Source organism: Nannospalax galili, unplaced genomic scaffold (genome assembly GCF_000622305.1).
Source record: "Nannospalax galili isolate Female #2095 unplaced genomic scaffold, S.galili_v1.0 scaffold835, whole genome shotgun sequence".
NCBI lineage: Eukaryota > Metazoa > Chordata > Mammalia > Rodentia > Spalacidae > Nannospalax > Nannospalax galili.
In genome coordinates this window covers 332313-358842 of record NW_008336306.1, presented here as the reverse complement: position 1 = coordinate 358842, position 26530 = coordinate 332313, and the positions used below count along the sequence as shown (strand labels likewise).

Sequence of the window (26530 nt, the reverse complement as noted above, 5' to 3'; positions counted from 1 at the left end):
GAGATTGAGCACTGGCCTGAAAGGACTGATTTTATTCATGAGCTGGGCACCTGAGTACAGTCTAGGGTCATTAATCTCGAGTTTTCTTCATGCCTTCCCAAAAGGCAAAATTCTGTTATACATGGTGTTCCCTATGCCAAGAATACACTTCATTCTCTTTCCTGGCAAGCATGTCTTTTAAGATGAAGTACTGAGAACGATCTGCACTTACCAGCTTTATTGACTAAATCTCTTCAATGCCCTAGTTCTTTTACTTTTTTTATTAATGTGTGTGTGCACATCAGTGCAGGTGCCCATGAAGGTCAGAAGAGGTCGTTAGATCCACTGGAGCTAGAGTTAAGGGCAGTTATGTGCCATGTGATGTGGGTACTGGGAACTGAACTCAGGCCCTCCAGGAGGCAGCAAGTGCTCTCAATTTGTAAGTCATAGCTCCACCCCCAGCCCCCACTCTGTTTCTAGCAACCTCCTATATAAATGTTCTGTGGGTCATGGGAATAAAGGGTGTAGTTAATCCTCTTGGGTGATCCAAGACAGATAAGCAATAAATGTCTATTGCTGTATACTGATTATGTATTTTGGGTTGTCACAGCATGATTGTAGACAACTAATGGTATTCAGTAAGTCCAGTCAACCTAGAGATTTATGGATACAAGCACAAAGGTCTCTTGGGATCAAGATATGAGTATGTAATACTGGGGCTTCAAGCAGGTTCTTTTCCAGCCAACAGGTCTTTAGGGGCGGGGAATCCATCATACAAAGAACAGGACAAAAGAGGAAAAACTTGTCACTGAACCCTACACACACTCAGCAGTGGTTAAATCCCTTGACGTTTTGTGATTTGAACCACTGAGCTGTCGTTTACCTTAAAATTATTTTGCTATTGTAAGTGTGCCTCAGGGATCCATCAACAATGAGAACAAAACAAAACAATCTACAAATTCAGGCCCCACTCAGACCTGGTGACTCCAACTCTGTACCTCAGCAAGGTGCCTCTTTCAGGTCCACCATGGAAGTCTGAGCACCTCAACCTGGATTTCATAACCTACTATCAACTGAGCTCCTTCTTATCAGTTGTGGTCATAGAAATCCAGCTCAAACTCCTCTTCATCACTAAGCTCTTTTACTTCAGAAGCACCATTGTAAAGCAAAGCCCAGGACTCAGATCGAAAAATACCAGCCAAGATCCTGATTGTTTTTTAAATGTCTTCTCTTTGTGTGTGGTGGGGTAGAAGAGGACAACCTTTGGGTGTTCTCTCCTTCCACCATCAGTTCTGGGGACTGAACTCCTGTTGTCAGGTTTGTGTGGCAATCCTTTCTACCTGGTAAGCCAGTTTTTGTCCACAGGTGTTCTTCATCTCTTGTCTCTGGTCCTCAGTGTGGGGATCATCCTCACACTGGTCTGAGGTTGAGGAGAGCAGGCCTAGGACTATCTCATTCTGGAACATCTTAAGAGTAAGTCAATCTTTACTAGAAGTCCCGCCTCCACCTGAGCAGACTCCATTGGCCAGGACCGAGTCAAAAGCTCAATCTCCAACCAATCACTGAGAAAGGACTGACGTGGTCAGCTTTCTGGAAACTGTCACTGCTATGAAGTGGTCCAGGAGAGGGAAGATGAGGGACCAGCTGCCCTAGAGATGAACTAATTGTGGACCCTCCATTCATCTAGCCTGAGAAGACCCCACTGACAGCACAAAGGGATGCTGGGCCATTTCAACTTTCTTCTGGATTGGTGTCTCCCACCCTCCCCCAGAAGCCATGAACTCAGCCTGGAAACCAAAATAATGCTGTTTTATTCAATCTTAAAACACAGTTATTCAAACAGTTCCCCTTCCCCTATGGAAGAGACTCCAGTTCATCCCACCAGACCTTCAGTGCCCTCTCCACTGCCCCACCCCAAAGAATAGTCAGCTGGAAGGGGAGGCCAATCCCCAGGTCCTCCTGTCCTCTTCCCATGTCCCATATCTCATCACTTCCTTTGGAAATTCCCTCTCCTCCCTGTCCTATGCCCTTCTGTGCTTCACTTCTGTCTGTCTCTGCTCTTGTTCTCCCTCTTCCATTGTCTACCCCTCCTATCTTTTCTCCCCTTCTTCTCCAGTCTTTTTTTCTCACTGGCTTCTCCTGCTCAACCCCTATACTCCCTACAGCTCCCATTCCTGTCAGTCTTATCCCCTGGCACCCTCCCCTGACCTCTGCTCTACCTCCCTCTGCCCCTTCCTCTTGTTCTGTCTTGGCTCACCCTGTCTACACCTTTTCTCATGCACGTCTTCTCCCAAGTGATGTCCTCTCAATGTGCCCTGGCCATCAGCACTTCCTGCAGGTGTGGATCCAGGATCTCAGAGATCATGGCCAGCATCCCCTAGGATGTAGAGAGGAAAAGTGCCAAGATGAGGTGCCTGGATGACCCAGGAGGTGACTAGAAGGACTGGGGTGGTCTCTCCAACCTCAGCCCTGTTATCTTTGGGATCAAATATGTTCCTGCATTCCACATGGAGGGTGGCAGGCAGGAGTGCACAAGGTCAGGGCTCCTGGGCTCTCCCCCAGCAATCCCTGAGCAAGTCCATGTGGAACAAAGCTGCCCCTGTAAGGAGACGTGCAGCAAAGAGGTGTCTGCAGGGCAGGCGTCTGGCAGCGTGGATCGAGCAGCTGCAATGTGTCAGGGCCCCATCCAGGAAGAAGTCTGAGGTGCCATCTTTAAGAGCAAAGCCAGCTCCAGTCCAGTGGAAACCGCGGGTACCGTGCTGCCTGGCAAAGGCCAGCTCCTCGGCCACCAGGTCTGCCAGCTCTGGCCCACAGGCTGCTCGGAATTTGGCCAATGGCTCCCAGTCCACTTCCTCCTCTCTGGAGGATTGGCAAAGTCTCTTTGGTTCCCTGGGGCCTTCCCTTCTACTTGCCGGCTGCGCCATTTCCCCTGTGATCAGGGACTCATTCCTCATCACTGCCCATTCTGGATTGCCTTCCAACACAGTCTGCACAGGGGTGGTACTGGGCACTCCATTCCCCAGCCCTGTCCCCAGCCCTGAAAGCCTCCCTCCTGGGTCTCCCAACTCCATCCGTTGTCCTGCCCCACTCTTGGGGCCCAGAGACCGAGTCCCCACACCATCTCCATTGGCTAAGCCTGTAACCCTTGCATCCTCCAAATGCACGACAACTATGTCTTCCAAGCCCCGGCTCCTTTTGCCCCTCAACCTGTCTCCTCTCTCCTCTGCAATCTCTAGCCCTCTCTGCCCCTCGCTTCCCCACTGGGGTCCCCTTTGTTCTCCATTCTCTGAGGCCACCTCTAAGGGCTTCTCCATTTGGATGCCCCTCCATGTTCTGACCTCCAGTCCCTTCTCCATGTTGAACTGAGACCCCGTGCAGTCTCCAGGTTGCAGTCTCCCTGCCCTTTCCTCTTGCAGCTGGACTTCCCTCCAGGAACCCCCTTCATGACTCCTGGCCCTCTCAGATTCAACTTGGGTTCCCTTCCAGTCTGTGGTCCCCAGGACTCTAACCTTTCCATCTTCCACCTGAGTTCCCCTCCAGTCTCTAACCTCGGGCCCTTTCAAGTGCTCTTTCTCCTGCTGGGCTCCTGTCCCTTCAGGCCCCCTCCCCATTTGATTCTCCAGCCGGACTCCTCCACAATCTGTTAACTGCACTCCCTTCCCCTTCTCGTTGTCTCGCTGAGGCCCTCCACAGTCCTTGGTCTCCAAGCCCCTCACCCTCTCTTTCTCCATCTGTGCTCCACTTCTGGGCTCACTCCCCAGCCACACTCGGTCACTACTGGCACCCTCCGACGCCGCCTCTCCAGTGGCATCAGCCCACTGCATGGCCACTAGGTCTCGAAGGCACTGAGCAACACTGTGTGAAGGGCTGAGGCGACGCAGCAGTCGCCGGCGATGGCCGTGTACCAGAGCGCAGGCATCCAGATCTCGGGATGCCTCATAGGCACGGAAACGTACCCACATGTCATGGCGGGGCGCCCAGTTGTGCTCGAAGTATCTGATGAAGGCAGACGGAGCCTGGGAACGCAACTCAGCCAGTGCTTCGCTGTAGGCTGTATAGGATTTTGCATCTGCCAGGCGGCACAGGAGTGGCCACAGGTCCTGGTCCTCTTGGCTGGCGCCGCCCAGTTCCTGTGCTTTGCTGAAGAGTGTCTCTAGACCCTGCGCACGACAGATCTGAACGCGCGCACATGGCAACAGCTGGCGTACAGCCCGCAGCTGCCCAGCCACCTCTGGTCCAGCAGTGAGGCAGCGTACCCTGCCTTTGACATCAGGAGCGCTTTGCAGCAGGGAGACCAGCACGAACCGCAGTAGGCTGGGCGTGCCGGGGCGAGATACACAACAGGCGGCCTGGCGCGCGCGTCCAGCGCTGTCCACGCACAGCACAGCCATCAGGTCCAGCGCGCCCTGAAGCCCCTGCAGCCGGTCCACCAGGAGGATGCGCGGGAAGCGCCGCAGCAGCGCCCTAGTACGTGACGTCAGGAAGAACACAGTCTCTACCATGGCTTGGTCCTCCACGAACACCAGCTTTACCTGCAGGAAGCCGGCGGGGAAGCAAGGAAAAAAGTCAGGAGACTTGGGGATTGCCCTGCTCAGTTCCCAAGGCACAAGCTTCCTCTGGTGAAAGAGAGTCCATTCATTCATGTGTCTGCAATCTTTTAACCTTGGCCAGCAGGAGGCAGTTCAGGGAAATGATCAGGGAATCTGGAACCCAGTTTGCCAGGGTTTGAGGTGAGGGCCCTGCACCAGGACCTGACAATACTGTGCTATTTGCATACAAGATACTGTTTGCCTCTCTGGGCTTGATTGCTCCTGCTGGAGGTCAGGTATTAGTTCCTTCAAGCACAGAGAGGCAGCCCAAATGTAGGCCTTAGACCATCACGACGACCACCAACAGTGGCTGAGAAACAAGCTTGGACTCCCTCCACACTCTGACAATCCCCACAGGAGATCCACAGTGGCTTTAGTGTGAACACTGCTGGTAAAGTACAGATTGTGGAGGCAGATGGATCTTGATTTGAACCTTCCTGCCCACCATCTCTTAACTGCTTGATTTTACCTCTTTGTGCCTCTGTTTCCTCTTTAACCATGCCTGCTGATTTCCCCTTCTAGCAATTTAATATTCATTCCTCCCAGCACCGAGATAGGGCAGCAGTTAACAAGCAAAGCTTCCCAGATCAGATTGCCTGGTCTAAGATCCCACAGCCCCCTTCTTTCTGGCTGAGTGGCTTCTGGCAGCTTGCCATCACCTCCATCTCATCTCTAAAGTGATGATGGCAAGCATCCTTCTGTGGTTAGATGAAATGCATTAATGAGTCTTGTACATTGACTGGCACAAGTAACATCACCATTACTAGGTCAAGATGTAGTGTGTACTCTCTAAGAATTCAAGTCCATTGTGACCGAACTACCTCTGCTCAAAGACCTCCTCCTCTTTTTGTTAAGACAGAGTGTCATGTAGCCCAGGCTAACCTTAAACTCTCTATGTATCTGAGGATGGCCCTGAACTTTTGATCCTAATGCTTCCACCTACCAAGTACTGGGATTCCAGGTCTGTGACACCACAACCAGTTTTTGTCATGTGGATGATGGAACCCAGGGCTTCACACATGCTAGGCAAGCACTTTACCAACATCTGTATCACCAGTCCCAGACCTCCTCTTTTGTAGGTACTGGAGCAGTGGCTGGGGCTCCCTATAACAGTTTTTGAACAAGCTGACTCACAGCTGTAAAAAATGAATTTGAATGTGATTTAATCATAGATCTCTCCATCAGCATTCTGCCATAATCCAATCTCATCTGCAAGACTCCAAAAACATATTAATAATATAAAGACTGGTTAGATAACCCAGTGCTTGCCCTGTAAGTATGAGGATCCGAGTTCAAATTTCTAGCACCCATATAAAATGTAGGGCATGGATGAGACTGTAACCCCAACATTGGGGGATAGAGACAGGCAGATCATGAGAACTTACTGGCTACCCAGCCTAGCTGAAAACAGCAAAATTCCAGTTTAGGGAGGAATCTTGTCTCAAGGCAATATGGCACAGTGATAGAGGAAGACACCAGTGGCCAGCTCAGGCTCATGAGCATGAACCACACCACACACACACACACACACACACACACACGCACACGCACACCTCTTAAATAACAGGTATGGATGAGTCCAAAGAAAGGAAGGGCATTGCTTTCCTAACCCTGAAATCATCTTCTAGCATCCCAAAGAGTACTGGCATTCAACATACTTTAAGAAAAGTCAAGCAAGTTTTGATTGAATCAGTTATAGTTCCACTACAATATTTTCAACCATCATTATTTTTACACTATTATTTGAATTTACATAAAAGATGTCCAATCCAGACCTGCTCTGTCCAATATGGTAGCCACATGGAACTGTTTAGATTTCAATTAGAAATTTAAAACGTGTATCAGTTCAGTCCCTCAGCCACATTAACCATATTTTAAAGGTTTAACAGCTGTGGGGAGCTGATTCTGGAGGACTTCCATCATCACAGAAAGTTCTACTGGACAGTGTTGATCCAGAAACGATCTTAAATTTAAAAACCATAATGGATTAAGAAGTATACATTTTTATAGAACTAAGGAAGTCCATATCTTTTTTTCTTTATGGGACTCAGGAATAATAGACATCAAAATATAAGAACCTCGAGACTTTCTCCAGACCTGGCAAGCAGTTTATGAATTAGAAGCCAACTTCTACTTTTAAAGGGAAAACCTGGATTCTTTTAAATTTATTTATTTATTTATTCATTTAATGTGCATGTTTTGCCTGTGTGTGTGCAACCGTGTCACGCAATGCTCACAGAGACCAGAAAAGGGCCTTGGATCCCCTGGAACTGGAGTTACAGATGGCTGTAAGCTGCCATGTGGATGCTCAGAGCTGAACCTGGGTCCTCTGCAGGAGCAGCCAGTGCTCTTAAATGCTGAGCTGTCTCTTCAGGCCCCAAAACTCAGATTCTTGGTCTTAAGTTTTCTTCCTAAAGGGCATATAAGCTTTTCTTGCATACCCATTGTGGATTAGACTTTGAGCACCTACTGAGTGCCTCATACTTCAGCAGGCCTTAAGGAGAGAAAAATATGAAGCCAGGACCAAGTCAAGCCAGGTGTCCATGACGAGGTGGACAATTAGCATGGCTCTTAGCTGGAAGGCACAAGAACCAGAGAGTTAAGTGTTCCTAGACATGGAGCCAGAAAGCAGCAGGAATCCAAACTCAGCTGCAAAAATTTAGATGTCAGCTGTGTGGCTTGGGTGTATGATTAAATTTATCTGAGCCTCAATTGGTACCATTTATAGAGGTGTGGAGCTTCACGGCATCTACCCTGTATGGTCCTATGGGGAATCAGTGGGTTAAACCATGTGAATAAAACACTGTGTAACAATTTCCTCCAAATGGACACATTCCATTCTGGAGGGAAACAGACTCAGGAAATTATAAAGGAAGGCTCCTTAAGACTCAGGAAGTAAGCAACTCACAAGTCTCAGGAAGGCCCTGAACTTACCAGATTCACAAGGCTGCTCCCTCCCCAGAGCTATGTAAGTGGTAAAGCCTGCTGAGGAGAGCAGGCTGACCTGCTGAGCTGCCTTCAAGTCATGCAGAAAGCTCCAGCTTTCCAGTTTCCACGATGGGGTGGGCTTTGGGTGATGCAGCTGCCTTTGGGTCATCTCTGCTCCTGCAAGTAACCCCTCAGCCATACTCCTGAAATAGTCCCAGTAAACTCATTGATTCACCAAGTTGGACTTTGGTAGTATTGTTAATTTGGCCTGTTGTTGGCTTCCTGTCTGGAGTGAGTAGATGTATGTTCATGCCTCCACAGGAATATCACAAAAGCACATGCAACAGCACCTAGCACACGTGGTCCCTGACTCTCAGTGACATTACCCCTGCTTAATTTGCAGATGAACAGACAATATCCAAAAAACTAAATTCCTTGCTTATAGCATGCTCACTGAACCACAGCCAGTGCATAGCCCATGTAAGTAAAGGTGTTAGAATATATCTGTTATGGATAGCTTTAGTTAACTTGACACACCTGGGAACAGGGAACCTCAATTTGCGAATTTTCTCTATCAGACTGGCCTGTAGGCATGTCTGTGAGGTATTTTCTTGATTGTGGAGTGATGCAAGAAGGGTCCAGTCCACCTTGGGTGGTGCCAATCATGGGCAGGCGATCCTGAGTTATCTAAGAAAGCAGGCTGAGCACAGGCCAAGGAAACAAGCCAGTAAGCAACATTCCTCCATGGTCTCTGCTTCAGTTCCTGCCTCCAGGTTCCTGCCTTGAGTTCTTGTCCTGGTGTCTCTCAATGATGGGCTGTGATTGGGATATTTAAGCCAAATAAACCCTTTCTTCCTCAAGTTAGTTTTAGTCAGAGTGTTTTATCACAGCAGTAGAAGGTTAACTAGGACAGTATCGGTATCAGTAAAAATCAAGTTACCAGCTTTGGATAAATTCCCACAAGGATGATAGATGTAATGGAAACACAGGCTATATGGCATAGAGAATACCAACACAGAGTGCCATAGAGACACAGTGAATCCTACCTGCAGGGGACTGTGTCCACAGGACAGGGAGATGACATGGCCCCTGTCCTTTGCAAAGTGTATTAGGCATTTTTCTTACTGCCGTGACTGAATACCAGATCAGTAGCAACTTAAGGGAAGGAGAGTTTATTTTGGGGGTGAGCAGTCCTTCCTAATGGGAACACATGGCAGCAGCAACATGAAGTGGCTGGTCACTTTGTGATTACAGCCAGGAAGCAGAGAACTGACAGGATGCTGAGCCAAGCTCTAACACCTCATGGTTCGTCCAGCCAGGCTCTAGCTCCTAAAGGTTCCACAAACTTCCACAACAGTACCATAAGCTGGAGACCAAGTGTTCAAACACATGGGCGGATAAGGAACATCTCACATTCCCCCACAAGTGACTGCAGTTCTCTTCAGCCTGTACACTTGGTAACTTTGTACCTCTTCATAGCCTTTGCAGGGGCAGTGTCACATGACTTGCTCTGGCTAATGAAATCAGAGAAGTGCTGGGCACTGAGCTTTCCAAAGCAATCTCTGTTATGGTTTAAGTGTCAGTGGTGTCCCTCAGAGGCATATGTTATGGCTCAGCCTCATGGAGGGAGTGAAGCTGTATGGGTATCCACTTGAAAGACTGTCACCTCACCTGTCCTTACAGGTCTCTGCTTCCTGCCTCACAGGTGACGAGTTTACTCTGCCACCTGATCCCACAATGATATGCCACCCGTGCCAGAGACCCAAAGTGATGAGGCTGCCAGTCCTCTACTAGTACACCCAGAACTGTGAGCTCAACGAGTCTCTTTATAAGTCAATGGCTGCAGACACTGCAGTACAGCAATGCAAAGCTGATGCAACCGTCTTTGAAAAGTGCTGCTAGGTGAATGTGATTGTTGCCTGGCTTCTCTTCAGATGACAAATAACTTTCATCATATTGTTGATATGCTTTATGATATAGAACTCTTTAAAAGAATTTATAAGCAAAAGAAGCCAGTTGAAACTAGGTAAAGGGCACGGACTGAGCACTTTTCTCAAATGCTGCTCTCTTCAACATCTAAAGACGGGGAAGAGAGAAAAGATGGTGGGTGCAAACTTACCGTGGAAGCTGGAAAGCAGGTGAAAACACTGATTGCCATTCCACCCACCTCACACAAACTATGAACCCTAAGTTGGCAGATGGAAAGTACTAGGAACCAACAGCAGAGTCCCCAGCAGGACCCAGGAACATGGACAGGGAGGGGATGTCCCATAGAGACCAGGTGAGGGCTGTGGGAGAAGCACTTAGACCAGAAAACCCCATATTTCTCCTCTTGCTCTGGGCTCTCACTCTTCAAGTGACTGGAGGTCTGTTACACGAACAGGACAAATATAAAAGGGTGTGGGCTTTGGGGTCATCAGGCCCACCTGACAACAAGGGAGGGGGACTCCAAGCTCCACGTGGGGTTGGCTAGTGTCATACTGACTGAATGCCAGCTCCAACCTCTTTCCCACATGGTTGCCAGACTCAGATTCAAACCGTGTGTGTGCTAGGTGGGTGAATCACAACTGTTACCCCAGCACTCAGTAAGTAGAGGCTGGAAGACGAGGAGTTTAAGGTCATCATTAGCTATACAGCTAGTTTGGGGCCAGCTTAGGCTACATGAGACCTTGTCTCAACAGAACAGAAAAGCAAGATGCAAATTCATGTGCACAACAGACTGCATTGCTGAGTGGGGTATTTGGGAAACCCCATGAGGCCAGTGGCTACTGTACTGGGCAACGAAGATAAGACTGCTATCAGTACAGAAAATGAAGCTTGGGGATGTAGCTCAGTGGTAGAGTGCTTGCCCCAAATCTACCAGTGAGGAGCTGGGGCTGGGGCTGAGTAGAAGAGCACCTACCTAAAATATGCCAACGAGGAGCTGGAGATGTGGCTTAGTGGTAGAGCCTCTGCCTAGAATTCCTCAGTAAGGGGTTGGTGACATGGTTCAGTGGTAGACTACTTTCCTAAAATCCCCCAGTGAGGGGCAGGAGTGTGGCTCAGTGGTACAGCACCTGCTTGGAATCCTCCAGTGAGGGGCTAGGGTGTGGCTCAGTGGTAGAGCACCTGCCTAGAATCCCCCAGTGAGGGGCTGGGGGTGTGGCTCAGTGGTACAGCACCTGCTTGGAATCCCCCAGTGAGGGGCTGGGGGTGTGGCTCAGTGGTGGAGCATCTGCCTAGAATCCACCAGTGAGAGGTTGGGGGTGTGGCTCAGTGGTAGGGTATCTGCCTAAAACACCCCAGTGAGGTGCTGGGGCATGGTTCAGTGGCAGAGCACTTGACTGGCATGCATTAGGCCCTGAGTTCTATCCCTAGCACAGCCTAAATAAAGAAATAAAATAGTAAATAGCACCTTACAATTGTCCCTCTGCACATCCTTACCTTCTGCTTTCTAATACCCTCCAGTCCACCATATTACATAATATCATTTCCTGGCTGGTGAATTTACAGGTGTTTTCATCTTGGGAACATTCATTAAACTATATATTTACCATTTATGCACTTTCCATTTGTCTAGTGCAAGCTGGAAAAAAAAAATAGATGGTACCTTCCATCACTTGGCTCCTCCTCTTCTTACTAACCAACTTAACTGACATCCTATCTGGGTGTTTTTGTTTCTGCCACTGGAACTTCTGCAAGGTAGCCAACAGCCATGCATGCCTATTTAAATTTAATTAAAATGAATTCAGATACTTAGGGTACTGGTTGCATTTCAAGTGCTCGTCAGTCATAAAAGGCTTGGGTTCCCACTTAATGCAGTGCAGAATCACAGAGCGTCTCCACAAGACAGAAGGTGCTGCTAGGAGGCCTGCACTAGAGAGCCCTGTGGCTGCACCTCCAGTACCCAGCAGGTGCTTGCTGAATTGAATGGATGAATGAAGAGATATGTGGGTAGAGAATGACAGACCCATGAAATCAGTCAATGTGGCTCCCCTCGCCCAGTGTTGCCTCCTGTGAGGCCATACCTTGGCCTCTGGGTCGGTGCGGAAGAGTCCCTCGAGCACTTGCAGGGCATCCAGGACCCCGTGATCTGGGCCCTTGCAGTGGGACAGCAGGCGGCGCACATCAGCGGGAGCCACGAACTGCTTGGAGATCTGGTTGGTGACACGGACTGGCAGGCAGGCATTAGCCAGCAGGTGGCCTGGGCGGAAGTGGTAGGCAAACTCTCTTGGGCAGGCGGGGTGCGAGTGGGTCAGCTGGCATTCAGAAACCACGAGTCGATCCCGCAAAGGGCTCAGCTTGATGGTGATGAACGCAGGGCAGCTGGGTTGGGGGGGCCTGCAGAAGGAACCACCACTGCCTTGGTCACAGGTCACGCCTGTTTTGTTCTTGTTTTTTAACTTCTATCGTTCTCATCCCCCCTCTCCTCACCGCCATTTCAACGATAGAGAAAAGTAGAAGGGCTTAAGAATATGCTCTAAATTTGGGTAAGTCTCCGTACCTCAGTTTCCCTGTGTTAAAGGGAAATGATTACAGACCTTGCTCATAGGACCTTTGTGAGGATGGAAAGAATCGATAGTGTAAAACCCTTAAAAGACTGTCTGAAATTGCCGCTGAAACACCATGCTAGAGGTTGGCGATCTCGCACCGCACACTCAGCTCTGCTCAAAGTCCAAGAACACCCTGCTATAATAAATTTTTAGAATACACAGAATTTTTATAGAAAATTTTAGCAATAAAATGTAAGGGGCTAGTAAGACCACTCAGCAAGCACTTGCTTCCAAGCCTCAGATACGAGTTAATCCCCAGGACCCACATGGTGGATGGAGAGAGCCAACTTCACAAGCTGTCCTCTTGACTTCACACCTGCACACACACACATAGACACACAATAAGTAAATACATGTAATAAAAATCATATTAAGAACACTTCAGATGGTCTTAATATCTGCTTCTGTTTAATAATACCCTCTCTAGGGGCTGAAGAGATGACTCAGCAGTTAAGAACATTGTTCTTGCAGAGGACCCCCGATGGATTCCCAGCACCCACATGGCAGCTAACAACTGTCCGAAACTCCAGTTCCAGGGGATCCAACGCCCTCTTCTTATCTCTGCGGGCATTGCATGACATGGGTACACCTACCTACATGCAAGCAATTCACTCACACACAAAATAAAAATATTTTAAAATAGGGGCTGGAGAGATGGCTCAGTGGTTAAGAACACAGTGTTCTTTCAGAAGACCCAGGTTCGAATCCCAGCACCCACATGGCAACTAACAACTGTCTGTAACGCCAGTTCCAAGGGATACGACAGCCTCTTCTGACCTCTGCCGGCATTGCACGACATGGGTGCACTTACCTACATGCAGGCAACACACACATACACATAAAATAAAAATAATAAAAATAATTTTTAAAGAATTAAAAAGATATATTTAAAAATAAAACAATACCCTCTCCAGAGGCTTGAACAAGTATGTCCTTCCCTTGTCCATACAGGCTACCACTACCTGAAATTATGTATTTCACCTTTCCGTGTTTTCATAACCACAAACAATGGATGGTATGCTTCTGCTTTCAAACTTTGTATATCCAGCTGTTCAGGCCAAGACAGGATGGTCAGTTGAGCCCAGGAGTTTAGTTTTAACTGGCTAATACAGTCAGACCCCTTCTTAAAAGTCAAATGAGAAAATGGAAATAAAATTATTTCAAAATAGAGAGGGATGATAGGAGCAAATGTGCATCATGATAGGCTGCAGCTGGGGCTCACCCAGCACTGATGTATCAAACATGCTCTGGAAAACCATGTGGTGGTACCTACCAATGGAGTACCACACCTCATGATGCCACTCAAGGGAACTGCCTACATATGGGCACCAAAAGAAATGCACTGGTACGTTCAATGACAGGACTATGCATATCGGTCAAATTCCTGAAACCCAGATAAAAAACCATAGGTCAAGAAAACAGGCTTTGCTACATTTTGAACACTTTAATGCCAACCAACACTAAGAGCCGACAAACCATTATGACCTCCAACATGGATGAGCCTCAACAAAGCCAGGAATGAAGGCAGTCCATGATGGTATACCCACCTACGTTAAGGTCAGTGGCAGAGCAACGTTACCTCTACTGTTACACTAGACAGCAGTTACCTTTGAGTGGCTAATCCTAGGAGGAAAGATGGGGGACTTTGGAAGAACTGGCCATGCTCTGGGTTTTGTTCTGAATGGTTACAGATCCATTTTGAGAAAACTCATCATGTTGTACATGCATGATGGGCGCATTTTCCTGTGTTATATTCTGGAAAAATATTTGGAGTACTGTAGTGAGACAATAGCGCCTCAAAAATGTCCCTATCCTAGTCACTGGAACGCTGTGTCACCTTACACAGCACAAGGCACTTTGCAGGTGTGATTAAATTAAAGGTCTTCAGATGGGAAGATTCTGGATGACAGTGGGAGTAAGGGCAACAATGTCAGCACAAAGATGCCCTTAGGAGGGAAGAAAAGGGATCAAAGACATAAAAAGACCATAAGTTGCTGTGCTGCTGGCTGTGGAAATAAAGGTGGGGGAGGGGTCAAAAGAACCTGAGTGGGCTCCAGAAGCTGGCCGGTCAAAGATCTGGTTGTCCCAGAGCCTCTAGAAGGAAAGCAGGCCTAGAGACAGCAGAGCTTTAACTTAGCAAGACCCATGCTGGCCTTCCAACCCACAGAGCCCAAGATAAGTTATTGTTTGGGACTGGGATGTGGCTTGCTTAGTGGACTGCCTAGTATGTATGAAGTCCTGGGTTCCATTCCCAGTACTGCATAAGCTGCACATGGAGCCACATTGGGTCCTGCAGACTTTGCTGTGCTCCACTTCAAAACCCTGACAGTCAAGAGATTTCCTGGTCACTAACACCTCAGCAGACACTCTTGGACATGTCTGTGAGTGCATCTGTCTGGGACAATGATTCTCAAACTGCAGAGCATAGCCTATAGCACAAAATCAATTTAGGGCGTTAGTGCACACTTTGTAAAGAATGAAAAATGGAAAAGGGAAAAACATACCAGTGTTTAGATTTGATCCTCAGCAATCAAAAAAGGGGGGGGCTGGAGAGGTGGCTCAGGGGTTAAGAGCACTGGCTGCTCTTACAGAGGACCGGGGTTCAATTCCCAGCACCCACATGGTGGCTACGAACCGTCCTTAACTCCACTTCCAGGGGAATCTGATGCCCTCTTCTGACCTCCACGGCATTGCACAACACAGGTGTACTCACATACATGCAGGCAATACACTCATACACATAAAATGAAAATAATAAAATATAAAAAATAGTATTTTTGCAATATATAAAGGCCCTGGAGATATGGCTCAGCGGTAAAAAGAACATACTGCTCTTGCAGAGGACCCGGGTTTGATTCCCAGCACCCACATCGGGTGGCTCACAGCTGCCTGTAACTCCAGTTCAGGGAATCTAATGCCTTCTGGCCTCAACCAGCACCAGCACACATGTAGTGCTCATAAACTCACTCAGGCAAGCATACATACTTATAAATATTTAAAAACACCAATATTTAAGTTGTCATCTTCTCCCTGAAAGGGGATTCAGCAGTATTTCTGTATGGGGTGGTGTAAGATTAGCATTTTCCTGCTAGGAGGTTTTAGGTACAGAATAGTGGCTGGCAAACATTTTATTCAAGGGTCAAACAGTAGATATATTCTGGTGTTCTACTGCAATCAGATATATACAAATATATGGAGGTGAATGGGTGTGGCTGTATGCCAATAAAACTTTATTTCTAAAAATGGGCTGCAGGGTGGATGAGGCCCAAGACTTTCCCAGCTTGATGACTCTTGTAACACGAGAGTCTGGCATGAAGTCATGGTTCTTTGGTATCTAGTAAATGTCAGTAACAGATCCCCCAAAATGTGCTCACAATTTTTCCAAATGGCACCTGAGATAGGTGATTCACCTCAGGATAAAAAACATACTAAAAATTACCTCAACATACCTCTTTTCTCCTACATGCACACCCAGGAATAATGAGACTTTTTCCTTCTACTTAAAGCAATAAAAGTAATGTGATTTTAGCAAACATTTATTTTTGAGAGTCAGCAGCCCAGTAACCCAGGTTGGCCTCGAACTCACTGCCTCAGTGCCATAATGAGAGAAAATTCTTAAGTATAGAAATCATAACAAAATACAAACATGAAACCAGCAGTGGTACTAGAGGAAAGTCACATGCAGCCATTTTTGATCTACCAAAAAGGTGGGATCTTGAGATCCCACCTAGCACATTTTCCAAGGATAGTTCACTGTGGAATGTGAAATTCTGGTCTGACCATTTTGAGGAACAGTGTTTCTACCCCTACGTCAGGTCCTCACTCAAGGGAGGCCACCCCTCTCTGAAGCCATCCATCTTGCCAGAGATTAACACGTGTCCTCTATGCAGTCTCAGCATCTCACAGAACCACCTACAGAAATCTCAGCTTCCACAAACAGGAGTAGGTAAGGCTAGTGCCCCTAAATGCAAATTCTATGTGGATAATTTTTGTCTGTCTTATCCCTGTCACCCAGAGCAGCACCTGGGCCCTAAAGAAGCTCAGTAAATATATAGTTACTCCTCCATATCCCCTGGTTCCATATCCACAGCCATTAATAATAATAAAAAAAGCAAGCTATTTGGAAAAAAAATCCATCTATACTGAGTACGTACACACTTTTCTTGTCATAATCCCTCACCAGTGCAACAGAACTACACACGTAGCTTGTGTATGCAGTCAGCATTACCAGTCATCTAGAGGTGATTTCAAGTTTGTGGGAGGATGTGCACGGATTATACACAAATGCTACACGATTTCATGGAAGAGATTTGATTCTGGTGTTCTGGAACGAATCCAGATACTAAAGAACGGCTATGTGCTGAGTGAATCATTGACACCTGGCACACTCACTGTGCCCATTTCATCAAAACCATCCATCATCATGTTGAAACCTCTCCAGACTATCTGTGGTTTTCCACTGTCACTATCATCAATCTAGCCTGAGTTCTTTCCTGTCATGAAACATTCTTTTCCCATCTTTTTACCTATTCAACTTGCTCATCCTTCAGAACGTACCACCAGCACCACCTCCTCCAGGAAGCCCTCCCTAACCAACCCTAGACAGGAACAGATTCCAACACATATTGGGGTGATGATTTGAATGATGCCTGTCTGAATCCTATGCTCCCTCCCACTGCGGCTTGGACACATGCAACACACACGAGGTGCTCAGAACTCTCTTCAATAACTGGACACACAGGCAGTTGTGCAGAAACAAAACCATCAGGGCACTGGCACATTCAACTCACAAACTGTCAACCCACAGCTGAAACGCAGATGGGTAAGGGAAGACAGGGTGGACACTAGAAACAGGAGCTTGAAGTTGGACTGTGGGGTCCAAATCCTGGTTTTTCCTCAATAGCTGGGTTATTGTGGGAAAGTCCTCTACACTGTGCTCTGGTTTCCTCTCCGGAAACTGAGGCTGAAATAATGCCATCCTCACGGACCCATTGAGAGGAATAGATGTACGGTGGTTAGTAAGAGTAAACATTTAACAAACGGCAGTTGCTATTTCCAAAATATATTATTTTTTCTTCTAAAAAGACAGTTTTCACTGGTTTGGTATTCCCCATAAATTTTTAATTTTCTTTTGTGTCAGGAGCCAGGAGTGTGTAGGTCAGATGGCAACTTTTGGGAATCATTTCTCTCCCTCCAAAATGTGGGTCCTGGGATCAAACTCAGGTCATCAGGCTTAACAGCAAGTATCTTTACACACTGAGCTATCTTGCTGGCCCAACATATTTATTCTTGATGTTGTAGACTTGTGTTCTCAAAGGATGGGGCATACTGGGAAAAGTAGATCAGTCTTATCTAGAGACAAGTGTTAGGGGGAATGAGGCAGGTGCTGGAGAGCCAGGGTGCAAGCAGGGTGACTTGGAGGTCATGGAACCTCTGGAAAGGGAGTAGCTGGGAAGAACCCATTTACCTACACTTCCCAGCCTCAGCCTCCTCCACGGCCTCCCAACTCCTCTACCACATAGGCCAGGGATCTTTTCTAAATCAGTGCTGACCCTGCTCACAGTCTTTTGGGGCTCCCCAGTGTGAAGTTCCAGTCCCTGGACTAAGCTCTGCCAGGTCCCTACTTCACATTTCTGCCTCAGTCTTCAACCCATGGCCTGTCCCTGAGCTGTGACACTGGAAAGGCCCTGATCTGAGCAACTAGGGAAGGCAAATGCAAGAGCTCAGAATGAAAAGCTCAAGCCACTGTCCCCAAACCAGCCACCAACCACCCCCGCGCCCCCGTGGAAGTCCCCATCTGGGAACCAGTTCACTGTTCCCTGTGTCACCAGGCCCAAGTTCCAGGCACTAATCTCCCTCCACAGCCTTGTCCCTCCTGTCCAATGGCACTTTCTGGTATTTGTAGAAAACACGGGACAGAATCTGAAAATATTAAGTACCCTGTGTTAAGTCAAAACCTTCACATATATATGAATAAAACTTTCCAAGGATCTTACTGGTCACCTCTTCTAGAAAAACATCTAGAACCATCCTTAAGATTTCTGGTATAAGGAGACCAGATGGCTCAGTAAGTAAAGGTGCTTGCCACCAAGTCAAGCCTTGACAGGGATCCCTAGACACAGGGTGGAAGGAGCGAATCAACTCCAGCAAGTTAGCCTCTAACTTCCACTCATGCACCATGGCACGCTCCCTGCACCTACAAAAGAAACGAGAGTAAAGAAATAGAAATACAAAAAGATTTCAAGTACAATGGGCACTTTCCTTTTTGTTCACCTGCCTCCCACCTCTACCCTCACCTTGACTCTCACTAGTGTTATCTGCAGCTTTCTGTCTTTTCCTCTCTCTCCTTCCCTCCCTCCCTCCTCCCTCCATTTTTCTTTCCTTTGGTCTTTGTCTCCCATTAGGTTCAAGAGCTGAGATCAGTTCTGATCTAAAAAAAAAAATAAATAAAACGCAGTGAAGAATATGCACACGGTAGGTGCTCAGCAATTATTTATGAGATTAAATTGGGCCCTGCTGGCAAGGACGGATTCTGGATTAGGCCTGTCTTTTCTAGACTGTTGAAATAACTGTGGGTGAGAACAGCTGTGGGGTGCTCTTCTGAACAAGTAACATATATCAGCTCATGCATTCCTCACAGAACCTGTAAGACAGATACTTTTATGTCCCTTATTTTCCCAGTGAACAAACTGATGCCCAGAAAGGTAAAGGCCAGAGTCTATGCCCCTGACTCTTCTAACAACTATCCCTTAATCAGTTGGCCCTGGGTTCCAGGCATGGGGTAAATGCCCTCCATGTCCATGACCATACATCCTCACAATGGCCCTGGGAGGCAGGTTTGCATGTGACAGCTCCATTTCAGAGACATGAACACTGAGGCTTGGAGGTGTGAGGTCCACTGCCTTTTCAGCAAGCAGTGGAGCTAGAATCAAGCAACCCAAAACCACAGGCTGCATTAAGCATTCTGCTCTTATCTATGGCCCCCAACCAATGGTCCAAACCCCCCATATACACAGGTGCCAGACATGCAGAAGAAGTGACAGCTCGGAACAAATGAGAACTCTAAATCCTCACCTGACTAGGTGCCCATTTGCTACATGAAGCATGGATTTGTCTTGTTCCCTATTCACAGAAAGCTAGGGGCCCATGGCACAGTGATGTTTAAAACTAGGACCAGTGAGAACATCCTTGGCCCCAAGTGTGATACCTGGTTCTCATGGACTGTCACCTGACCTCTGTGTGGCACTATACTGTCACAGGGAACCACCTGCAAGCTTGTTCTATTAATAGCAGTCCTACTGTCCAGTCAGAAAGTTCCAAAAGGGCACAGAGTTTTGTCTTTTGGTCCCCACAACACTAAAACATTCCCAGCTCCCAGCACAGGCCCTGGCCCTATACTGAAGAGATCTTTTTGTCTTGTGGCTTTCCCTGCAGTTCAGTCTTCCAAGCTGGTCTTTGAATATGTGCAAAGCCTGGCTCTACTTCCCTAGCTCCCTCTGGTACCTCCAACTCTCACTGAATTTTTATTTCTTTTTCTGTTTCTTTGTGTCTCTCATTCTAAGAGCTTCTATTAAATGCTGTATATTGAGCCTGGGTTGTTTCACAGTGAGTACCTTTGTGCCCTGGCTCTGTCCCCTTGTTCAGTAAGTATCCCTCCATGAATCCACCCTGCCTGGCCTCTCTGGGCTTGGCAGTCTCCAGGGGCTTCGCTCCCTCCTAACTGTGGGTGGGAACCTGCTGCTTGGCTCACCCCTAGCTCCCCTCCCCTGTAGGGTCACTGCTCAGGTTCACGCACCACTCTGGGGGCTGGTTGGGCATGCGCACATCCTTGCACACCAGGAGCACGTAGCTGTACTTGAGCACGTGGATGAGCCTGTAGAGCGGGGGCGTGCTGGCCCAGGGGCTGCGAGCCACATGTGTGGAGCTCTTGACCGAGAAGACCACCAGCCGCTGCTGGCACCACTTGTCGAAGAAGCAGCTGAACTCAGCCCAAGAGAAAAAGGCTCTGTCCAAAAGTTCCTGCTCCTCCTTCTGCACCGCCGTGCCTGGTGGAGGCTCCGTCAGCTCCATCTTGGGGCCCTGAGCAGAAGGGGGTAAAACAGCTGTATATTAAACCCATCCCCACCTGGATTATCTCATTTTCTCGATTCTCAGCCTGTCTTATTAGCTGTCTGTGCCTCTATTCAGGTGGGTCTTGGGCAGATGGAAGTGGGATTTTGCTTGTTCAAGTTTTTATCAGACAGAAATCTCCATCCCATTTTTGTGATCCACCTGTTGTTTCCCTAGGTTTGGCTGGCACTTAAGTGAATTTCAATTCTGGTTCTTATCACCCTAGAGGGCTAGATGTGCCCTCTAGGTACAGGTGGGGTCAGTTTCTCCAAATGTGTCCCTTCAGCCCAGCTATGGACACATCCTTACATACATTCCTAACTTCCAGCTAAGATCTTTCTCCCACTCCAGATGTGCCTCCTGTCTCTGATGATAACCACTAAATGGCCCCATTCATCTGAACTTCCTTTTCCATGAGTCTCTATTTGACCGAAGCTCCTAACCTGTCCCCTCACATCCAGGCTTATTCTTCACACACCTTGGCTTCCTCCTCCCACACGTGTCAGATTGGGAGCTGTTGCCCCTCACTCAGTTTTGACCGTCATGAATCACCACATTGATCTGTGTCCTACTTCCTAGAGATGCTCTTATCTCCTGATGCGTCCCCACGTCCAGTCCTGGATCCTTCGTCTATAGGGGTGTGGCCCACTTGTGGCCAATTCAACTCAGAAGTGTCACCAATATTCATCCGTCGTCCACGCTCCTGCGACTGACTCTCCTCCCAGGTCAAGTTATGGCCCCCTCTTCCCTGAAATAGCCACCATCCTCAATGTGTGTCTTCCTTCTGGACATGGCCCCCTTGTCCTCCGATGGGTTTCTTCACCCTCGACGCTCCCCCCACGTCCAGTGGAGCCTGCCCGCCGTCCCGCAGCCCCTTCTAGCCGGTCCCCACCATCCCAAACCCTCCGGGTCCCACTTGCCACAGCCCCTCCCAGCCCGACCATCCCACCCAGCTGTGCCACTCCACTCCCCAGCTGTGCACCCTTCTGCCCCCTCCCCCCAACTCACCTACCCAACCCCGAGCGGCGGCCACCTCCCACAATGCCCCGCGCCCAAGCCCGGCCCGGCCCTTGCTCCCGGGATGCCCCGCGCGGCCTCCCGCCTCTCTTCCCGCCGTGCCTCGCAAGGCAGCTTCCATCAACCCTTTTTCTCTCCCTAGTTATCACCCTTGCGACCCCGTAACCTCACCCGCTCATCCACGGGGAACGCAGACTCGGGGCCGTCTCCCAGCATGCTGTGCGGGTCGGCTCATTTTTACCCACCCCCAAGCCCTCACTCCGCCTCCTAAGCCTGGCCGCCTCACGCTGGACAGACTACAACTCCCAGTATTCTCTAGGGTTAATGGCGGCGCCCGGGCCCGCCTCCAGACGTCCCCGCCCCTGCCCCCTCCCGCCAAAGTCTGCGCGCGAAATCCGTGTGGCGCGAACCCGGAGCTTTCGGGAGCAGTCGCGGAGCAAGCGAGTTCGGCTACACGCCGCGGCCTGAGAGGTAAGTGGGGTCGTGTGTGCGGGGCGCGGGGCAGGGGGCGGCGAGCGTGCCGAGCACTCCAAGCCTGTGGGCATTGCGGGTCCCAGCTGGCGAAGGCGGCCGCTGGGGGCTGAAGGCAGCGCGCGGTCCCAGGAGCTGGGTGGAGGAAGAGGAGGTGCCGGGTGACGGCCGAGGAGCCAGCTGAGGGCTGAATCACGGCTCCGAGGGCTGCAAGCATCTGTGTCTTGGGAGAGGCCTGGAGAGGTCGAGGTCGGGCTGCCTGGAAGGGGGAGAGGCCTGGAAGGCAGAGGGGCGGGGCCAGGGGAGAGGGCTGGGCCTTCGGAATTGGAAGAGCCGGGAGAGGCGGGGATTTCCGGAAGGCCGGGGGCGGGTTCCTTGATGGTGCTAATATTATCCCTTTGAGGATGTAAGGTCTGTTGGACCGAGGTAATGGGGGCGAGGGGATGAATGTCAGTGGTCAGGTTCCGAGTTCTTCTTGGGTGGAGAAAAGTGGAAAGAGCCAGGGAAACGGTGAGCTGGACAGCAGGAAAGGGACCAAGGCCCCAGGCACAGATGGAGGCCAGGGAGCAGGTTTGTTGGTGAGATCTGGGAGCCCTTAGGGTAGCATCGGGCATCTTGTTGCTTTGAAGGGAAGGGTGGGAAGGGGAGCAGAAGAGCTTGGACAGGAAAATAGAAGGAAATCTCCAGGGTCGTGGGTAGGTAGGACAGTTGTTAAGGTGAAGGACATTTAGAAAGGGAATGTGGCATCTGTTATCCAAGGAGGGTGGGGATGTAGCTTGATGATAAAGGATAGAGCCCTGCCTGAATTCCATCCTCAGTACCTTAAAGAGAGAAAGAAAGCCAAGGGAATCTGATTGGGAGGTAGACCCTGCAAACTAGAAATCTTGGGAGACAAGAATTCTTTGTTCAGCTGTGTTTTGTGTATAGAGGTGAACCAAACATGGTCTTTTGTGGACTGTGCCTTTTTGCCTTTTTTTTCTTTTTCTTTTTCAGACTTCATGTACAGGATAAATCAGAATGTTTTAAAGTGAGGGACTCTTAACCAATAGAATACTTGAATTTTTTGGAACTCGACCACTCTTTAAATTACTTCTGGGTTTTCCTGAATTCTGAGCTTTAAACCTGTTATAGTTCCAATATGTACTTCTGTGCATACTTTGAGCTTCTGGCCCTCAGCTTTTGGCACTGTTTTGAAGGTTGTGATGCATGTGCAAAGTGGGGTGTGGCTGGTGGAAGTAGAGCACTAGGGGTGGGGTTTTTTGGAAGGTTATGCTACATCTAGTTCATGGTTGGGCACTGGGTCCTTTCCACCAATGTCAACAGGCATTTGCTACATGGAAATAGGCGTTTGCTACATGCTCCCACTGCTGTGCACACCTGCTTTCCTCGGCATAATGAACAAAACCCTGTGAAAGTTGAAATAAACCTTCCCTTAAGTTGTGTGACAGTGATGCAAAGCAGTTCATACAAGCCTATGTACCCAATGATAGTGCTTATGTTCAAATATACAGAAGCACAGAGCATCTGGGGTGGCAAACCGTCTCTTACTTTGATTTTGCAATTTGTTCACACCTTGCTGTTTGTATCATATGTGTTTATGGTGCTAGGGATTGAACCTAGGGCTTTGCATGTGCTATGCAAGCACTCTGTGGCTGAACTGTATCCCCAGCCTATATGTTTTTGTTTCAAATAATTTTTATTATGGAACATTTCAACCATGGAAGAAAATTAGAGCAGTCTATTGAACCTCATTGACCAGGCCTAGTAATTATTAAAATGTATCTGTGATTATTTTATCTATACCAGTCTTCCCTATGAAACAGAAAGGCCCTGAATTATTTTAAAGCAGGCTTGAGGTATTTGCAGAAATAAGTAGTTAACAGGCACCACTCCATTTTGTCAACAACAAAAAAAGAATTTATAGGCCAATCTCTGTAAAGAACACAGATGAAAAATTGTCAATAAAATACATGGAAACTGCCAGGCGAGGTAGCACACTCCTTTAATCCCAGCACTCGGGAGGCAGAAGCAGGCATATCTCTGTGAATTCAAGGCCAGCCTGGTCTACACAGTGAGTTCCAGGACACCTGGGGCTACAGGGAGATGATGTCTCAAAAAGAAAAAAAAAAAAAAAAAAAAAAAAAATGCATCATCTTATGTAGCCATGATACCAGCTTTACACCTAACAGAATTAAAAGTCCTTTAAGGTCATTTTAGGTGGTTTGTGGAGATGACCTTAAATAACATTGACTCAGTCAGAAAGACAGTCCCTTCATATACTTTGCAAGTTAGTTTCTTTAGAGGAAAAGACTCCATTGGTTCAATGGTATCCTCTGCACCCTCTGACTCTTGGTTAATTGACACTTAGAGTAAGCACACAGCAGCAGGCCTGGTCTCAGAGCCCTCCACAGCACACACTCTCTAACTAGACCTTAGTGATCTGGTTCTGTTTCTTGTGTTTGTTTTTATCAGTGTGTTTTATTTGTGCTGAGTGCTGTTTCCATTTCCTGGGTGGAGGAGATATGAAAGAAATTTTCTTTGTTTAGTGCAGGTCTTTGGAGTCTGGAGCCAAACTACCTGGATTGAATCCCCCTATACCACTTACAGTTTCTGTGATTTAGGGCAGGCATACCTGCCTCCTTCCCTCTCTGCCTACCTGCCTCCCTCCTTCCCTCCTCCCTTCCTTTCTTCTTTCTTCCTCTCCCCTTTCTTCCTTTTCCCATGTAGCCTAGGCTGGTCTGAAACGCCTCATCCTCCTACCTCTTCCTCCTGAGTGCTAGAGTTACAGGCCTGTGTCACCGTGCCTGGCATTGTTGTCTGTTCTTTCTAAAGTATTTGTTTCCTTGTCAGTAAAATAGGATAAAATTGAGAATATCCTCCTCAAGCTATTGGGAGGCCAGGTTATTATTCCTTATTACAGAATCTCAGCAACCCTAAGTTTTCTGTGTACCATCTGTATCCCAGTACATACAAAGGACCCTTACCTCCCTCATCCTCTGTATGGTTGGATCTAGACACCTGGCTTCAGTGACTGATTCTGCAGCCCATGAAGCTGTATGACTTTAACAAATTACCCAACCTTTCTGTACCTGTTTCCTTATTTGTAAAAGCTATAATAAATCACAATAGGATTAAAAGCACTCAGCATAGTATTATTTGGTAAACAACCTAACAACCTTTAATAAAAAATTGAATCATTTACAGAAAAGAGTGAAAATGTATTATCTTACACATAGTGATACAGAAATTCCTCAGGTGGTATGAAGAATGTCTGATGTTGGGAAAACAGTTCTCACAGGGGATGGTGGGAATCAGGCACAGCTCTGCCTCTTCAGAGCTCCATTTACACTGAGGATAGACCCATTACCATTGGGGTACCGGGTCACTATAAGATCTGTGAGGAGAGGAGTACCAATTAACCACACAGGAGTCAGAGCTGCAAGTATCTTGAGCTGGTGTGGTGGTGCTTACCTGTAATCCCCACACCTGGGGGACTGAGGCAGGAGGCCCAAGAGTTTGAAGCTTTCTGTACAGTGAGACTTTGTCTCAAAACAACATAACTCCCACTCATCCCGAACAAAAGCAAGCATATCTTATAGCAAGTACTCAGGGAAGTTTCCAGAATAGCAATGGTGATCCAGTCTGGCCCTCAGAGAAAGACCACAGAGGCTGGGGCAAGGTGCACCCAGAGGGAAGAGGCTGGAGGAAGCTGGTGTAATACAAGTAAAACATTGAGCAAAGCATGTATTCCTGTGGTTCACAAATAAAACTAGCATATACCTCCATCCTAGTCAACCACGCTCCTGCCTGTCCCTCCCCATTGTTGTGGTTTTCTTGGGCATTCTAGGGTTTGTGTTTGCAAATACAGGTAGTTTCTCCACCTTCTGATCCACTGCCACATTGTGTGCTAGTTAAATGTTTTTTACTTAATATATCTATGCTAGGTCATAGGGGACTCTGTTTTATTTTTAAAACTTTTATTTATTTATTTATTTATTTATTTATTTATTTATTTATTTGTTTGTTTGTTTGTTTATTTAAGGCCAGGTCTCACATATCCCAGGAGATGACATAAAATTCCTCATCCTCCAGCCTCTGCCTCCCAAGTACTGGGATTACAGGTAGGCACTACCACACTTGGTTTATATGGTGCTGGGAACTGAATCCCAGGGCTTTTTATGTACTGGGCAAGCACGCTACCAACTGAGGTGCATCCACAGTCCTTGTTATGGTTGATTATTGTTTTTATTTTGAAATATTGTTAAACTCACAGGAAGCTGTAAAACTAGGCATCCAGTCTCCTCCAGTGGAGACATCTTATGGAACTGTAGTGTGCTGTCAAACCCAGGAGATTGGCATCAGTGGAATATAGTTAACTTACTACAGACCTTTTTCAGTTCTCATGGTGGGGTGCGTGCGCACATGCATGGTGGTGGTGATGTGGTGGTGGTGGTGTGCTGCTGGTTTGAATGAGAATGTTCCCCATGGGCTCCAAATATTTGAATACTTGGTCCCAAGTTGGTGGCACTGTTTGGAGAGGGAGGTGTGGCCATGCACATCACCGAGACTGGACTTTGAGAGTAGATAGCATTGCCCATCTTCCAGTTAGTCTCTCCTGCTTGTGCTTGCTTGAAGATGGGAGTCCTCAGCTTTCTGCTTCAACCGCCTGTGCTGCTGTGCCTCCCCCACGATGGACTTATCTGGCTGGACCAGTAAGCCAAATAAACTCTTCCTTCTATAAGTGACTTTGGTCATGGTGTTTTGTCACAGCAGCAGAAAAGCAACTGATATATATGAGTATGTGTGTGTGTGTGTGTATGTGTGTGTGTGTGTGTATGTGTGTGTGTGTCTGTCTGTCTAATTTAACCCCTTGCATAGATTTCTGTAGCAACCGACACACTTGGC

General features: G+C 47.9%; 2 protein-coding genes across 10 annotated transcripts in view; one reads left to right on the top strand and one right to left on the bottom strand.

Annotated features, from left to right (window-relative positions):
• Positions 1 to 1789: 1789 nt before the first annotated feature.
• Zswim9 (zinc finger SWIM-type containing 9) lies at positions 1790 to 21436 on the bottom strand. Of its 5 annotated transcripts, none has more exons than XM_008830990.2 (4): positions 21326 to 21436; positions 19824 to 20107; positions 11504 to 11816; positions 1790 to 4511 (listed from the first exon to the last, which is right to left on the bottom strand). In XM_008830990.2, the coding sequence occupies exons 1-4, from the start codon at positions 21368 to 21370 to the stop codon at positions 2517 to 2519; spliced, it is 2637 nt and encodes an 878-aa protein (XP_008829212.1). In that variant the 5' UTR covers positions 21371 to 21436; the 3' UTR covers positions 1790 to 2516. The 5 variants fall into 5 exon arrangements, with proteins under 5 accessions (XP_008829212.1, XP_008829214.1, XP_029418340.1 ...); XM_008830992.2 differs by lacking the exon at positions 21326 to 21436 and adding an exon at positions 21150 to 21196; XM_029562480.1 differs by lacking the exon at positions 21326 to 21436 and adding an exon at positions 21146 to 21180.
• Positions 21437 to 21495: 59 nt separating this feature from the next.
• The window catches only part of Lig1 (DNA ligase 1), a 45804-nt gene continuing 40769 nt past the window's right edge, over positions 21496 to 26530 (top strand). For 3 of the 5 annotated variants that reach the window (XM_008831000.3, XM_008830999.3, XM_008830993.3), the window contains exon 1: positions 21496 to 21625. The gene's annotated coding sequence lies outside the window, so the exon portion shown is untranslated. Of the gene's footprint in view, positions 21626 to 22005; positions 22052 to 26530 lie in introns of those variants that run through there. The other 2 variants (XM_008830994.2, XM_008830995.2) reach the window with 2 other exon arrangements.

Bases quoted from the DNA above. Each gene is read 5' to 3' on its own strand.
- Zswim9 (XM_008830990.2), bottom strand. From the start codon at position 21,370: ATGCTGGGAGACGGCCCCGAGTCTGCGTTCCCCGTGGATGAGCGG. The intron at 11,817-19,823 runs GTGCGTGAACCT...TTCCTTCTGCAG, and splicing joins CCCAACCAGCCCCCAGAGTG to GCCCCCCCAACCCAGCTGCC. The intron at 4,512-11,503 runs GTATGGCCTCAC...GGCTTCCTGCAG, and splicing joins GCACCGACCCAGAGGCCAAG to GTAAAGCTGGTGTTCGTGGA.